Here is a 17,086-nt window from a genome sequence, read left to right as displayed (position 1 = left end):
CTGCCTTATTTGGAACATACTCAAATGTTCCCGGAAGTACTGTAGTTCTTGAGGCTTTCATGGTGTGTCTACACATGCCCACGTGACCCATAAAGTCTTATTTCTCCTGTTGTGTTGGCATACCATCAATACATGTGACCAAAAGATAGCTGGTACTGTGAAGTAGAGAAAGTCAGAATGAATCTTCCACTGCCCTGTCTTGACCCAAAATGTGGGCAATCTTAGTAGAGGGGAAATAAGGGGGTGCTGAGACTTGTACTTTTGTGCTTGACCTACATTCCTAACCTAACATTCGGAAGTTCATGAGTGACTCCAGCTTGACTAACTCGAGTTATTGGCTTTATGTACATGTCTAGATCTTTTAAAATCTTTTTCTTGACTTTTTGAGGTCTTTGGGTAACAATTAATTATTTTAACATTGTAACCCTTACTAGTATTAATAAATTATAAAGTCAAACCTTTCCATAAATATTAGTGATGTTTCCAATATATGTGAAGAATTGCTAAAATCTTATGCAGTCGACATTTCAAGATTTAATTAAAAAAAGGGAATATTTCCATCTATGTCTTGAAACGGTGGCTTCTAATGGCCCACTCACCTTGATTCAAACACAGAACTTGACAACATTGGATCTTCCTGAGAAATTGTTACCTAGGGAGGGCGGTGGAGTAGAGTCACAGGAGGCAGGGTCGCTGCTTCAGGAGGCCAGCAGCGGCAGGAGTGTGGCAATGCTGCGGTGCCTGGGCACTCATTAGATGGCACCGGTGTGAACTGCTGCCACACCGTGACAAGACCACATGTTACCACAGGTGAGACCAGGCGACAAAACTTTTGTAGTCCCAAAATAATACCATATACTGTACAAGGGAGAATTACCGCCATTACCAGACCAGATATTACTAGCCTATAGCGATCAAATAATTCCACATACATGGGAGAAAAACCGCCACACCACGACTGGACTACATATTACCACCACATATAAATGTAATCCTTAGAACAGAAAACATAGTAATCATCCATCAGATCCTATAACCAGTGGTGAAGGGGGCTACAATAGTGACAGAATAATACCACATACTGTACAAGGAAGAAATACCACCACACTGTGACCAGACCACATATTACCACCACTTAGTGGCCTAATAATACCACATACAAGAAACAAATACCACCACATCATGACCAGACCACATATTACAACATAGTGACCAAATATTAAAATATTGATCATTAATAAAAGCAACAATACTTAACAACACTGTTATTACCTCCGGTTACATTATACACAGGAGCTATGTATATAATATACACTCCCTGAGAGAAGTTATGCCGCTTATCCATGCTATTTAAATAAAAGCTTATAATCTGATGTTAAATTCATCCATTGGTTGTATAAATTATTCTTTTGATAGCTGAAACCCTCTGAAATGTGGTTTAGGTTAAGACAATAAATTGGCATCAATGCAGAAATATTGATCAGTTAATGGACACAGAATGGTCAGGTTTTGGCAAGACAAAAGTTTTGTCGCACACAGAAAGTAATGTGATATTCAAACAAATAATTAACTTAAAATACAAATATATGTTGTATTACATTGGTGAATGAAGTTGTGGTGCTATTAGTCATATTTAATATTTGGTGTGACTTCCATGAGCTTGAAGGACTGGATCCATGTGGTTCAACAATGATTCATACAATTTATTAATGAAGTCATCAGGAATAACAAAGAATGCAGTCTTACATGCCTCCCAGAGTTCATCTAGATACTTTGGTTTTGTCTTCCAAGCTTCCTCTTTCATCCTACCCCAAACATGCTCATTGATGTTTATGTCTGGTGACTGGCCTGGCCAGTTTTTGAGCACTTTGATCTTTTTTGCCTGGAGGAACTTTGTTGTAGAGATGGATGTATGAGATGGAGCACCATCCTGCTGCAGAATTTGACCCCTTTTATGATTTGAAATATAAGAGGTAGCTAATACTTCTTGATATTTTAGGCTATTGATATTGCCTTCCACCTTGCAAATGTTTCGCACACCCCCATACTGAATGTAACCCACACCATGATCTTTCCACCACCAAATTTAACTGTTTTCTGGTGTATTTTGGATCCATACGGGCTCCAGTAGGTCTCCTGCAGTATTTGCAGGAGCTGCGGTATAATTCTACTGAAGATTCATCAGAGAAATCCACCTTCTACCACTTTTCCAGCATCCATCTGTTTAACAGACTGTGGGAGTTTGCAAATGCCACACGGTTTTTATTTGCCTTTTGTTTAGTGCTGGCTTCTGGGCACTGATTCGACCATGGAGGCCATTTTGAGACAGAATCCTACAAACTGTTCTAGTTGACACAGGGACTTGAGGTGACCAGGCCTGTTGGAGCTCAGCTGCAGTGGAAGAGGGGCTTGCTTTGGATTTTCTAACCAACAAATATTCCTCCTGAGCAGTTGTCTTGTGGGGTCTGCCGGACCTGGGCTTGTTAAACACATCTCCAGTCTCTTCAAATCTTTTTTTTTAATTCTTTGTACTTGACACTGAGACACATTAAAGGTGCCAGCCACCTCTGCAGTGGATCTGGTCTTCAGCCCCTTGATAATCCAGGCTTTGGTCGCAGGGTGAATTTTTGGCATGTCGTCAGAGCTCAAGTTGCAGTTCAAGTGAAAGTCTGGGGTGCTGGGTTTATTTTTATACACACACACTAATTAACCGATCATTTACTGAGCACAGGTGAGACCAGGCGACAAAACTTTTGTATTGCCAAAATCTGACCATTCTGTTTCCATTAACTGATCAATGTTTCTTTTTATGCCAATTTATTTTCTTAACCTAATCCACATTTCGGAGGGTTTCAGCTTTCAAAAGAATAATTTATACAAGCAATGGATGAATTTAACGTCCGGTTATAAGCTTTTATTTACACAACTGTTATGATCTGGTGGTTTAGGAGCAACATGGGACGAGCTCTGAAGGAAGTGGTATCTGTACTGACCGCAGTCCCTAAGCTCAACACAACACTAGAAGTAGCTGTGGGATGCTCCTGACACTCCCTAGGCACCTCGTCACAGCCTGAGAACTAACTACCCCTAAAGATAAAAACAGGAAAACTATCTTGCCTCAGAGAAAATCCCCAAAGGATAGATAGCCCCCCACAAGTAATGACTGTGAGTGGAGAGGGAAAAGACTGTTGTGAAAGGTAATTCAGTACCACAATGGACATAGAGGTCAGAACACATACAGTGACCTGACAATAACCCAAAAACATAGAACGAGCTCTGAGACGTGGGAACTCTGCTGACCGCAATCCCTAATCCTTTCCAACCACACTAGAGGCAGCCGTGGATTGCGCCTAACGCTCCCTATGCAACTCGGCACAGCCTGAGAAACTAGCTAACCTGAAGATAGAAAATAAGCCTACCTTGCCTCAGAGAAATACCCCAAAGGAAAAGGCAGCCCCCACATATAATGACTGTGAGTTAAGATGAAAAGACAAACGTAGAGATGAAATAGATTTAGCAAAGTGAGGCCCGACTTTCTGAACAGAGCGAGGATAGGAAAGGTAACTTTGCGGTCAACACAAAACCCTACAAAAACCACGCAAAGGGGGCAAAAAGACCCTCCGTACCGAACTAACGGCACGGAGGTACACCCTCTGCGTCCCAGAGCTTCCAGCAAGCAGGAAAAAACAAATAGACAAGCTGGACAGAAAAAACAGCAAACAAAATAGCAAAGCGGAACTTAGCTATGCAGAGCAGCAGGCCACAGGAACGATCCAGGAGGAAACAGGTCCAATACTAGAACATTGACTGGAGGCCAGGATCAAAGCACTAGGTGGAGTTAAATAGAGCAGCACCTAACGACTTCACCACATCACCTGAGGAAGGAAACTCAGAAGCCGCAGTACCACTTTCCTCCACCAACGGAAGCTCACAGAGAGAATCAGCCAAAGTACCACTTGTGACCACAGGAGGGAGCTCTGCCACAGAATTCACAACAGTACCCCCCCTTGAGGAGGGGTCACCGAACCCTCACCAGAGCCCCCAGGATGACCAGGATGAGCCATATGAAATGCACGAACAAGATCGGGAGCATGGACATCAGAGGCAAAGACCCAGGAATTATCTTCCTGAGCATAACCCTTCCACTTAACCAAATACTGGAGTTTCCATCTTGAAACACGAGAATCCAAAATCTTCTCCACAATATACTCCAACTCCCCCTCCACCAAAACCGGGGCAGGAGGATCAACAGATGGAACCATAGGTGCCACGTATCTCCGCAACAATGACCTATGGAATACGTTATGTATGGAAAAAGAATCTGGAAGGGTCAGACGAAAAGACACAGGATTAAGAACCTCAGAAATCCTATACGGACCAATGAAACGAGGTTTAAACTTAGGAGAGGAAACCTTCATAGGAATATGACGAGAAGATAACCAAACCAAATCCCCAACACGAAGTCGGGGACCCACACAGCGTCTGCGATTAGCGAAACGTTGAGCCTTCTCCTGGGACAAGGTCAAATTGTCCACTACATAAGTCCAAATCTGCTGCAACCTGTCCACCACAGTATCCACACCAGGACAGTCCGAAGACTCAACCTGCCCTGAAGAGAACCGAGGATGGAACCCAGAGTTGCAGAAAAACGGCGAAACCAAGGTAGCCGAGCTGGCCCGATTATTAAGGGCGAACTCAGCCAAAGGCAAAAAGGACACCCAGTCATCCTGATCAGCAGAAACAAAGCATCTCAGATATGTTTCCAAGGTCTGATTGGTTCGTTCGGTCTGGCCATTAGTCTGAGGATGGAAAGCCGAGGAAAAAGACAAGTCAATGCCCTTCCTACCACAAAAGGCTCGCCAAAACCTCGAAACAAACTGGGAACCTCTGTCAGAAACGATATTCTCTGGAATGCCATGTAAACGAACCACATGCTGGAAGAACAAAGGCACCAAATCAGAGGAGGAAGGTAATTCAGACAAGGGTACCAAATCGACCATCTTAGAGAAGCGATCACAGACCACCCAAATGACTGACATCTTTTGAGAGACGGGAAGATCTGAAATAACATCCATAGAGATATGTGTCCAAGGCCTCTTCGGGACCGGCAAGGGCAAAAGCAACCCACTGGCACGAGAACAGCAGGGCTTAGCCCGAGCACAAATCCCACAGGACTGCACAAAAGTACGCACATCCCGCGACAGAGATGGCCACCAAAAGGATCTAGCCACTAACTCTCTAGTACCAAAGATTCCAGGATGACCAGCCAACACCGAACAATGAACCTCAGAGATAACTTTATTCGTCCACCTATCAGGGACAAACAGTTTCTCCGCTGGGCAATGATCAGGTTTATTAGCCTGAAATTTTTGCAGCACCCGCCGCAAATCAGGGGAGATGGCAGACACAATTACTCCCTCTTTGAGGATACCCGTCGGCTCAGATAAACCCGGAGAGTCGGGCACAAAACTCCTAGACAGAGCATCCGCCTTCACATTTTTAGAGCCCGGAAGGTACGAAATCACAAAGTCAAAACGGGCAAAAAACAGCGACCAACGAGCCTGTCTAGGATTCAACCGCTTGGCAGACTCGAGATAAGTCAAGTTCTTATGATCAGTCAAGACCACCACGCGATGCTTAGCTCCTTCAAGCCAATGACGCCACTCCTCGAATGCCCACTTCATGGCCAGCAACTCTCGATTGCCCACAACATAATTTCGCTCAGCAGGCGAAAACTTCCTGGAAAAGAAGGCGCATGGTTTCATCACCGAGCAATCAGAACTTCTCTGTGACAAAACAGCCCCTGCTCCAATCTCAGAAGCATCAACCTCGACCTGGAACGGAAGCGAAACATCTGGTTGACACAACACAGGGGCAGAAGAAAAACGATGCTTCAACTCTTGAAAAGCTTCCACAGCAGCAGAAGACCAATTGACCACATCAGCACCCTTCTTGGTCAAATCGGTCAATGGTTTAGCAATGCTAGAAAAATTGCAGATGAAGCGACGATAAAAATTAGCAAAGCCCAGGAACTTTTGCAGACTTTTCAGAGATGTCGGCTGAGTCCAATCATGGATGGCTTGGACCTTAACAGGGTCCATCTCGATAGTAGAAGGGGAAAAGATGAACCCCAAAAATGAAACCTTCTGAACACCAAAGAGACACTTTGATCCTTTCACAAACAAAGAATTAGCACGCAGGACCTGAAACACCATTCTGACCTGCTTCACATGAGACTCCCAATCATCCGAGAAGATCAAAATGTCATCCAAGTACACAATCAGGAATTTATCCAGGTACTCTCGGAAGATGTCATGCATAAAGGACTGAAACACTGATGGAGCATTGGCAAGTCCGAATGGCATTACTAGATACTCAAAATGGCCCTCGGGCGTATTAAATGCAGTTTTCCATTCATCGCCTCGCTTAATACGCACAAGATTATACGCACCACGAAGATCTATCTTGGTGAACCAACTAGCCCCCTTAATCCGAGCAAACAAATCAGATAACAACGGCAAGGGGTACTGAAATTTAACCGTGATCTTATTTAGAAGGCGGTAATCTATACAAGGTCTCAGTGAACCATCCTTCTTGGCTACAAAAAAGAACCCTGCTCCTAATGGCGACGATGACGAGCGAATATGCCCCTTCTCCAAGGACTCCTTCACATAACTCCGCATAGCGGCGTGCTCAGGCACAGATAAATTAAACAGTCGACCTTTTGGGAATTTACTACCAGGAATCAAATCGATAGCACAATCACAATCCCTATGCGGAGGTAAGGTATCGGACTTGGGCTCATCAAATACATCCCGGTAATCAGACAAGAACTCTGGAACCTCAGAAGGGGTGGATGACGAAATAGTCAGAAATGGGACATCACCATGTACCCCCTGACAACCCCAGCTGGACACAGACATGGATTTCCAATCTAATACTGGATTATGGACTTGTAGCCATGGCAACCCCAACACGACCACATCATGCAGATTATGCAACACCAGAAAGCGAATAACCTCCTGATGTGCAGGAGCCATGCACATGGTCAGCTGGGTCCAGTACTGAGGCTTATTCTTGGCCAAAGGTGTAGCATCAATTCCTCTCAATGGAATAGGACACTGCAAGGGCTCCAAGAAAAACCCACAACGCCTAGCATACTCCAAGTCCATCAAATTCAGGGCAGCGCCTGAATCCACAAATGCCATGACAGAATACGATGGCAAAGAGCAGATCAAGGTAACGGACAGAAGAAATTTTGACTGTACCGTACCAATGGTGGCAGACCTAGTGAACCGCTTAGTGCGCTTAGGACAATCAGAGATAGCATGAGTGGAATCACCACAGTAGAAACACAGCCCATTCAGACGTCTGTGTTCTTGCCGTTCAACTCTGGTCAAAGTCCTATCGCACTGCATAGGCTCAGGTTTAAGCTCAGGTAATACCGCCAAATGGTGCACAGATTTACGCTCACGCAAGCGTCGACCGATCTGAATGGCTAAAGACATAGACTCATTCAGACCAGCAGGCATAGGAAATCCCACCATGACATCCTTAAGGGCTTCAGAGAGACCTTTTCTGAAAATAGCTGCGAGCGCACCTTCATTTCATTGAGTGAGTACGGACCACTTCCTAAATTTCTGACAATATACCTCTATCTCATCCTGACCCTGACACAGAGCCAGCAAATTTTTCTCTGCCTGATCCACTGAATTAGGTTCATCGTACAGCAATCCGAGCGCCAGGAAAAACGCATCGATATTACTTAATGCAGGATCTCCTGATGCAAGAGAAAATGCCCAGTCCTGAGGGTCGCCACGTAAAAAAGAAATAATGATCCTAACTTGTTGAACTGGGTCACCAGAGGAGCGAGGTTTCAAAGCCAGAAATAGTTTACAATTTTTTTTGAAACTCAGAAATTTAGTTCTATCTCCAGAAAACAAATCAGGAATAGGAATTCTCGGTTCTAACATAGAATTCTGAACCACAAAGTCTTGAATATTTTGTACTCTTGCCGTGAGCTGATCCACACATGAAGACAGACCTTTAATGTCCATCGCTACACCTGTGTCCTGAACCATCCAAATGTCTAGGGGAAAAAAAAGGCGAAACACAGTGCAGAGAAAAAAAAATGGTCTCAGAACTTCTTTTTTCCCTCTATTGAGAATCATTAGTACTTTGGGCCTCCAGTACTGTTGTGAAAAGGTAATTCAGTACCACAATGGACATAGAGGTCAGAACACATACAGTGACCTGACAATAACCCAAAAACATAGAACGAGCTCTGAGACGTGGGAACTCTGCTGACCGCCATCCCTAATCCTCTCCAACCACACTAGAGGCAGCCGTGGATTGCGCCTAACGCTCCCTATGCAACTCGGCACAGCCTGAGAAACTAGCTAACCTGAAGATAGAAAATAAGCCTACCTTGCCTCAGAGAAATACCCCAAAGGAAAAGGCAGCTCCCACATATAATGACTGTGAGTTAAGATGAAAAGACAAACGTAGAGATGAAATAGATTTAGCAAAGTGAGGCCCAACTTTCTGAACAGAGCGAGGATAGGAAAGGTAACTTTGCGGTCAACACAAAACCCTACAAAAACCACGCAAAGGGGGCAAAAAGACCCTCCGTACCGAACTAACGGCACAGAGGTACACCCTCTGCGTCCCAGAGCTTCCAGCAAGCAGGAAAAAACAAATAGACAAGCTGGACAGAAAAAACAGCAAACAAAATAGCAAAGCGGAACTTAGCTATGCAGAGCAGCAGGCCACAGGAACGATCCAGGAGGAAACAGGTCCAATACTAGAACATTGACTGGAGGCCAGGATCAAAGCACTAGGTGGAGTTAAATAGAGCAGCACCTAACGACTTCACCACATCACCTGAGGAAGGAAACTCAGAAGCCGCAGTACCACTTTCCTCCACCAACGGAAGCTCACAGAGAGAATCAGCCGAAGTACCACTTGTGAGCACAAGAGGGAGCTCTGCCACAGAATTCACAACAAAGACATACACAGAATGAAACCAGGATGAGCACAGGAGGCCAGTCTAACTATATAGATAGGACAGGATGGAATACTGTGCGGTCAGTATAAAACACTACAAAATATCCACACAGAGTTTCCAAAAATCTCCACACCTGACTAAAGGTGTGGAGGGTAAATCTGCTTCCCAGAGCTTCCAGCTTAACTGAATTAATTCACACTGACAAGCTGGACAAACATAGAAAGCACAGAACGGATAAGTCCACAACCTGTGGACAGAAAGGAGCAAGCAAGGATTTAGCTTTGCTGTGCTGGTCAGGATAACAGGGAAATCCAAAGAGATGTTAATCCAACCAGGAACCATTGACAAGTGGCACAAGCTTAAGGAAAGAGCCAGGCTAAATAGCCGAGCAGAATAGACAATCAGTGGAAGCAGCTGCTGACTGCTAAATCCAAGGAGCAGCCATACCACTTAAAACCACCGGAGGGAGCCCAAGAGCAGAACTCACAAAAGTGCCACTTACAACCACCGGAGGGAGCCCAAGAGCGGAATTTACAACACACAACATGGATAAGCGACATAACTTCTATCAGGGAGTGTGCAGTGTAAGCGTACAGGTAATACAGTGACTCACCAATGACAATATACACAGGAGCTCTGTATATAGCATATAGTTTATTGTGTAAGTGTACAGGTAACACATTGACTTATTACTGACGTCTCTATTTGAAGTCCTTCATCTTCGCTTTTCTTGTCATCTGGCACAGACTGCCATTCTTTCTTCCAGCCAGGACTCATCCCTGCAGAAAATAAAACACACTTATCAATAGCTGATCACTTCTAGAGCACATTTCCCACTTACTCCCCGACTTATACACTACGCCAGATGAAGAAAAAAAAACAAAGTGCCGCACTGCACAGGAACAGGACGTTCCCTTTTGTTCCCCCATTGAAAACTGTATTCTACAAAGTAAGTTATATTACAGCAGTAGTGTTCCCTAATTGGCCCCTACAGTAATTATGTCTGTCCGTTTGCCACCATAAACTAATAATGTAGGTTCTTTATTTTGGCCTCCAAACAGTAAGTAAGTCCCTCAACCTCACCCCTTTAATTACGGTAATAATGTCCCTCCATCTTGAGCTCCTATATAACCCCATCTTGGGCCCCCATGGACCTGGTTGTTGGCCCCCAAATCCATTGTGCTGGCCCTCGTGTTGCTTGTGCTTGCCCCCATGCCCCTGGTCCTGGCCCTGCATTAGACCACATCCACAGAAGAAGAAGAAAAAATATTCTTCTCAGCTACCCGTGCTCCCGGCACATGGATAACATTGACATTCTTCACACTATTATCACCATTTCTAGGCCATCCTGTATACGGTACGCCTCTCTACTAGAAACACCTTCTGTACTGTGGCTTCTTTAATTTTTAACAGACATTAGGGATTTTCTATCTACAGTATTTCTCAATGCTTCTTTTTTTTTTTTTTACTTTGAAGTTTGCTGAATATTTGGAGGATAACGCTTATTGTAAATTATATAGGAACAGAAAATCTTCCTTGATGCAGTGGAGGATATTGCTAATTGGTATCTCGAAGAGTTCAAGGTAAAATGAAAAAATGTAAAACGCAACCTACCAAAAAGTTATAATTGTAGGAAATTTGTTTTGAGTTAGGCACCCGACTTGACAATCTGTAGAGATGTAGCACGCTCAGCAAAATTAGAATAGGAGACAATTATGAGAAAAACAATGTCTTATGATTTGACATTTATAATACTCCATTTGGGCTCTTGAGGAAGTTGTAAGCTAGTATGCTGTTAGTTTTTCGTTCCAGTGTAAATTGGATACACATTGATTAGATGTGAAGAGCAGAAATAGGCTTTGTGCATGATATTTCGCAGTTATGCATTTTGACAAACAATTGTTATAACCATATTAATTAGTCATTTTTTTATGCACTCCTGATTTATTTTTTTTTTACAAATAAGTCTTGGGTTTACATCCTTGTCATGGTTTCCATTATTAGCGCGAACCATAACCCACAGGACCTAATGATTTCCATTGACTGATAATGAGATTTGGCATGTTCCCCTATATAATTCAGCTCAGCGCCTACTTTTCTGTTTTTCTTTGCACGTGAGTCTTCCTTGTCTGCGGAGAGAGCTGCAGCCTGCACCATTCATTCCAGTAATATTCCATCCCTGTGATAGAATCTGAAATAATATTTTCCTTGTTACACAGAAGCTCCTTTCGGTTCAAATTTGCATCAAGGACAAAGGATCTTTTCGGATTGTTTTGCTACTGTATATAAGCTCTATGGAGAAAATCCTGGTTGCAAATACAAAAATACAAAAAATCCTTTAAAAAAAAAAAAAAGCCAATTAGTTGTTCCTTGCCATGGCCTGTGTGAATTCCGTTACAAGGGGACATTATTTTCCTCTTTAAAGTGTCTATATAGCATATGCATTTGTTGCATTGGGTATTTCAGTCCTTCATTATAATTAACTAGATGGCAGCCCGATTCTAAAGAATCGGGAGTCTAGAATCCATATATACTTTATTTATTTAAATGTAAGAATAATACAATTAATAAATAATAGTAAGAAAGAACAAAAATAATAGGCAGTATATGGAGAAAACACCAAACAAAAGTTCAAAATTGGTGTGAAAATGTCACTGAACCACTTCACAACTAAATATATATAGTTTTGGTAAATGGTATTATCATTTTTTTGACGAAATTCGGCAGGAGCTTGAAGAGCAACGTCACTGGGCCCGCCTCCACGCAGTAGAAACTTGCTGTGAGGTAAAAATTCAAAAATCACACCAAAATGGCGGGCGGAGTGTGTCACAGTACGGCACGTTTCTGATTGGTCGCTCGCAGCAGGCGGCAACCAATCAGACACTGGACACTGTTGACGTCACTTATCTCCGGACATTAGCTCCGGACATTAGCTCCGGACATTAGCTCCGGACAAAGCCACGGAAGTTGGCAGAAATTGCAGGAAGTAGTATTCTAGGCAATTAATCTCCGGACATTAGCTCCGGACATTAGCTCCGGACATTAGCTCCGGACAAAGCCACGGAAGTTGGCACAAATTGCAGGAAGTAGTATTCTAGGCAATTCTATATTAGATAAACATCCAATGTGTTTTATTTATTTTGCAATTTGATTGCTGTGTTGATTTGGTCATAGCGGATTCAACCAAATGACTTGTCTTTGTAAATGTCTGAATTGTAACCAATGGATTATTGAATTATAAATATGAATAAATATAAATTTTAGAATTATTCCTCCACAATATATATTTGTTAGTGGTTGTTATATATTTTGTGCTTTTGGCACACTTTTTGTTTTTTAGCCGTAGTTCAAACTTTTGTGTAATACAAAAGCACTAGACATTGAAAACAAAATTCTACATTCCTGAAGTTTTGAAGTTCTAATGGAGCAATTTGTTTTTTCGTCCTCATTTTTGTAGGCTGGTCCTCCGGAGGCTGAGGATGAGCTGACAGACACAGAAGATAATGAGGAAAAAGATTTAGGCGTCATGGATGATCAGCGCAGTGTAATCCTCCACCTTATCTCACAGCTCAAGCTTGGAATGGATCTTACCAAGGTACGCGGAGAGGATTCTTCTTTATTGTCTCAATGCCTTGGTTCAATTTACTTTGTCGACTAAAACTGAGTACGGTAATTAGATTTTAGTATTTTTTTCGTTGTAACAGAATTAACAAACTCTTATATGAAATTATAGTCGATCACGGCACATGAGAAGTAGATTTAGCTAACCTGATTTCTTTTCAACTGTTCTGGACAATGACAACTGATAACCCATATCTCTATAACTCAAGAAGTGTAATACTACCACATATATCTACCATTAAAATACATTAAAAAAGGATATGACACAGTATACTGCTTTTATTTATTATCCAATAACAGAAATAGCAAAACTATAGCTTGGAGAGGAATTGTTATGCAGCCTCAATACAATTAGTGACACATTAAGCTATAATTATGGTTTGAGAGTTGTTCAAAAAAACTCATAAAAGCTGCCGTTCTCCTTATATGAGAACTATAAGATCTACATAAGGCAGTATTATTATTTAGGCATAGATTACTAAGCAAAACAAGACTTTAGGAAGCTTTTTTAAATTATTTTTTTTTAAGGTAGCCATATGCCATAGGTAGATATTGTATTTCCGTACTATTCAAATTGAGTCATAGAAAACTGAGAAGGTATTACAGCAGACAATGTTCAGCTGACAGCTATCACTCCCAACTGTCTATAGACATGGACCCGTTGAAGCGTCTGATTGACGCAAAACCGCCGTCGTCCTCCACAGCACCTGCTCCCCTGCATCCATGTACTACTTGCATTGCATGAAGAAAGGATTGTTTTACTGCATCAAGAACTGTAATATTAGTAGACCCATAAAGCTCAGCACAAGATCTGCTGTAACACATTCAGCGATCAGTGGATTGTTTTGGAGTTTACACTGCTATCACTGTATTTTCATGAAGAGCTAATTGGGCATTTGGACATGCGCACAGCATAGGATAGGGATAACCAAGATCCATGATTAGGACTACTATGGGAGAAGTTGATGCTGTGGGCTGGTGAATTTGCAAGATTTTTAACAGCAGCTGGTTAGGATCTGAGAAGTAGTGGAGTAGATAACTGCTGTATAGAAAAAAATGGGATAGAGAGAGATGGCTAGGATATTAGGAGTTAACTTCACTCCTGGAATGTAAGTACTGCACACTCTCAGCCATTGTTTTGGCAGGTACTATTGAAGGAGCTCCATGGAAATCAGTTGAAAGCTATGTAAGAGAAAAGCACTCGTTGCAGGAGAATAACAGCAGCTAAAAGAAGCACTTTAGTTGCAAACTTGTTTATTTTCATAACATATATACCAGACCATACATGCACCACTAACCAAAATGCCAAGGGTGCGCAGATGTATATAAACGGTTCAGTGCAACAGAAAGTAAACATAGAAACCAAAGAAAACAGCACTACAAGAACCAAGTAAGAATGATATAGCTCTTTAATAAATAACTATTAAAAAGACATCATAACAGTATCAAAAGTGAATATAAGAAAAGACAATGATCACCAAACGGTGGCAGTGTGGATACCGACAGGTAGATGGTACGTCAAAGCCTCATGTTTACCACACAATATATATATAAAATGCGCTGTGTAATTCTGCACATTATAACATATCAGCCTCTCATGCTGCATAGGTATATAAACGGTTAAAAAGCCTAAGTGCCAAAAAATATATCACCTAAACATGTGCAGCGAGACCGATAGTGACGTAGAAGGAAAAGTGAGTAAACAAATAGTTAACCGGTCGTAATACCTGAGGGGAGACCACACTGCCACGAGCCCTAACGTGCGTTTCGGCGCGGTGCCTTCTTCCGGGGGTGTGGCGTGATACTAACATATGGGATATTTAAAGATGGTGTCAACCAATCAAAAAGCCCCTAGTATATTGACGCATTGCTGCATGAGAACCCGCGCATGCGCATATAATAGCGCGATATGATGCGGCGGCCAAGAAAAGACCAATCAGGTACCTTCTAACAAAACGAAAGCAGCCCAGCCATGTGTGCGCAATAGATAGCACACGGGCAACAGCGAGAATGTAGCCCGGCCACGCGTGTGCAAACGGTGACGGTATCACGCCACACCCCCGGAAGAAGGCACCGCGCCGAAACGCGCGTTGGGGCTCGTGGCAGTGTGGTCTTCCCTCAGGTATTATGACCGGTTAACTATTTGTTTACTCACCTTTCCTTCTATGTCACTATCGGTCTCGCTGTGCATGTTTAGGTGATATATTTTTTGGCACTTAGGCTTTTTAACCGTTTATATACCTTTGCACCATAAGAGGCTGATATGTTGTAGTGTGCAGTATTACACAGCGCATTTTATATATATATTTTGTGTGGTTTGACGTACCATCTACCTGTCGGTATCCATACTGCCACCGTTTGGTGATCATTGTCTTTTCTTTTATTCCCTTTTGATACTGTTATGATGTCTTTTTAATAGTTATTTAATAAAGAGCTATATCATTCATACTTGGTTCTTGTATTGCTGTTTTCTTTTATTTCTTTGTTTATTTTCATGCTTGCTAACTAATAAAAGGTATTATCAAATTATTGAATTGCTTTAAAGTTGGGACTTAGTTTTTACCATAGCTATTGTGATCTCAACAAGTTAGAGATCTTGCTACTGTTACAAATACAGACCTGAATCTGCCATTGATTCATCTCTTCATTGTTCATCCTGTGGGTTCACATTGGTTTCAATCAAAGATAATGCATAAAGAGTGAAGGTTAGACCAAACCTACAAGTTGATTCCATGGACTAGTAATGAGTAGCTGAGGCTGAAAATATGTACTGTAATTTGGAATGGACAGATACTATACCACAATGCCCCACCACTGACCACCATGCCCAACCACTGTGTGTGCCACAGTGCCCCAACACATTTCTAGCCTCAAGGCCACATCATATTTCCAGTGATCATGCCATTACCTCCACTATTCCTTCCCCTGAGCTCGGATGTAAATGTGGCACCCCAGGAGTTCGGGTACCACAGTAGTGCTGTCTTTCTCACAGGTAGGATAGTGCCATGTCTGGAGACAAGTGAGATTTCCTTTGGTAGGTTTACACACACACAACACCTTCCACTTCCAGGCTAGTAGGGGGAGCTCCAAGCCCTGTTTTAGGGCAGCTTCCCTCAATAAAGATCCTGGTTTGGAGGCGGAGACAGCTCAGTTGGTAGTAGAAGTCTGTACGCGAGGACAGACAGGAGTGGAGCACAGAGGAAAGAGAGAGCTCCAGGAGGCCATGAGCAGGCCTCTGAAGAGTATCAGCGCAAGAATCCGGGTACCGGGAGCCCGAGGCTTTTGTGTATTTTAAAACACAGAGCACAACCGGAGGGTATTGTTCTACAAGGACTTCGCCCATAATTACCTGTGGCACAGCAGCACCTACGAGCCTGGAGTCACTGAGAACAGACCCCAGTTCACAGGGCCCGAGCTGCCTGCCATACAGGTACCTGTCCTAGGACAGCAGAACGATTAAAGACCTTGTTGAGACGCTTGGTGGCAGCAGGGATTTAGAGACAGAAAGCGCAGAGTGGTAGGCTCCCACCTGACTTACCCAGGGGAACTTGCTTGTCTCTGGACTGCCCGGACTTCTCTGCCTGCCCTGTGATCTGGTGCTCTGGACTGTGGATGCTGAAGCCTTCAGTAAAGGTAAAGAGACTGCAACCTTGTGTCCTCCTTCTTATCTGCACCTTTCACCATATCACCATCTACACACGGGGAGCCCTGGGGATATACTTCACCTGTGGGAAGATATACCATCTAGCTGCCATAACATCACCCCAGCGGACCCCTTAAAGCAGCGTGGTCCCCACTGACCGAATACCACAGGTGGCATCACGAATATAAACTTTATCCCTTTAAAGACCTTTCCCTTTTACATGGGTGCTCAGGGCCAAGGACTGGGTCACAGCCACCGTGACATCCCCCTGTGAACACCGGACCCGGTACCGAGTACCTTCTAGCCTGCGAGGGTGACTCATATAGAGAAAGGGGTTAATGGCAATGAAGCCGCTCCCTCATTGCTGTTCCTATTCATAACAGGAAAGATCTTTGCAAAGCAGAAACTGAACAGATTTACTGTGCAATATGTGCAAATATCTGATTTATCTGATCACTGAAGGTCATATTTTTACCACCCATGGGTATGATCTGACTGTTCAGTGAGCAGCTAACACAGCGATACAGTTCTACACAAGCTGCTTCCATAACACTGCACTGTCAGGACTTTAGAATCACATGGAGTCCAGTGTCTCCTGTACACAGGCAGCTGCTTGCATTTGAGTTTGTCCAGCCATTAAAAAAATCTAAAAAAGCTTAGAATTACGTAAACTGAAAAAAAGAAGTCATGCTCATCTACAAGGTCCTCTGCCAGTCTCTGCACTCCCCTGCTGCTGAGCACATGCTGCCTGTGTTTTTTTTTTTATTTTCACGATGGATTAGTAAAGAGTAAATAAGCTTATAAATGGTGACCTG

The 17,086-nt window shown here is 43.0% G+C and overlaps 1 protein-coding gene across 1 annotated transcript in view; it reads left to right on the top strand.

Moving 5' to 3' along the window:
- The window catches only part of OSBPL10 (oxysterol binding protein like 10), a 577,114-nt gene that overhangs the window by 447,177 nt on the left and 112,851 nt on the right, over positions 1-17,086 (top strand). The window contains exon 7 of the mRNA XM_069730025.1: positions 12,465-12,602. Within this exon, the coding sequence (XP_069586126.1) occupies positions 12,465-12,602 (138 nt within the window). The remainder of the gene's footprint in view (positions 1-12,464; positions 12,603-17,086) is intronic.

Source organism: Ranitomeya imitator, chromosome 6 (genome assembly GCF_032444005.1).
Source record: "Ranitomeya imitator isolate aRanImi1 chromosome 6, aRanImi1.pri, whole genome shotgun sequence".
Classification (NCBI taxonomy): domain Eukaryota; kingdom Metazoa; phylum Chordata; class Amphibia; order Anura; family Dendrobatidae; genus Ranitomeya; species Ranitomeya imitator.
The sequence above is the reverse complement of the archived record's forward strand: the minus strand, read 5'-3'. Positions and strand labels throughout refer to the sequence as shown.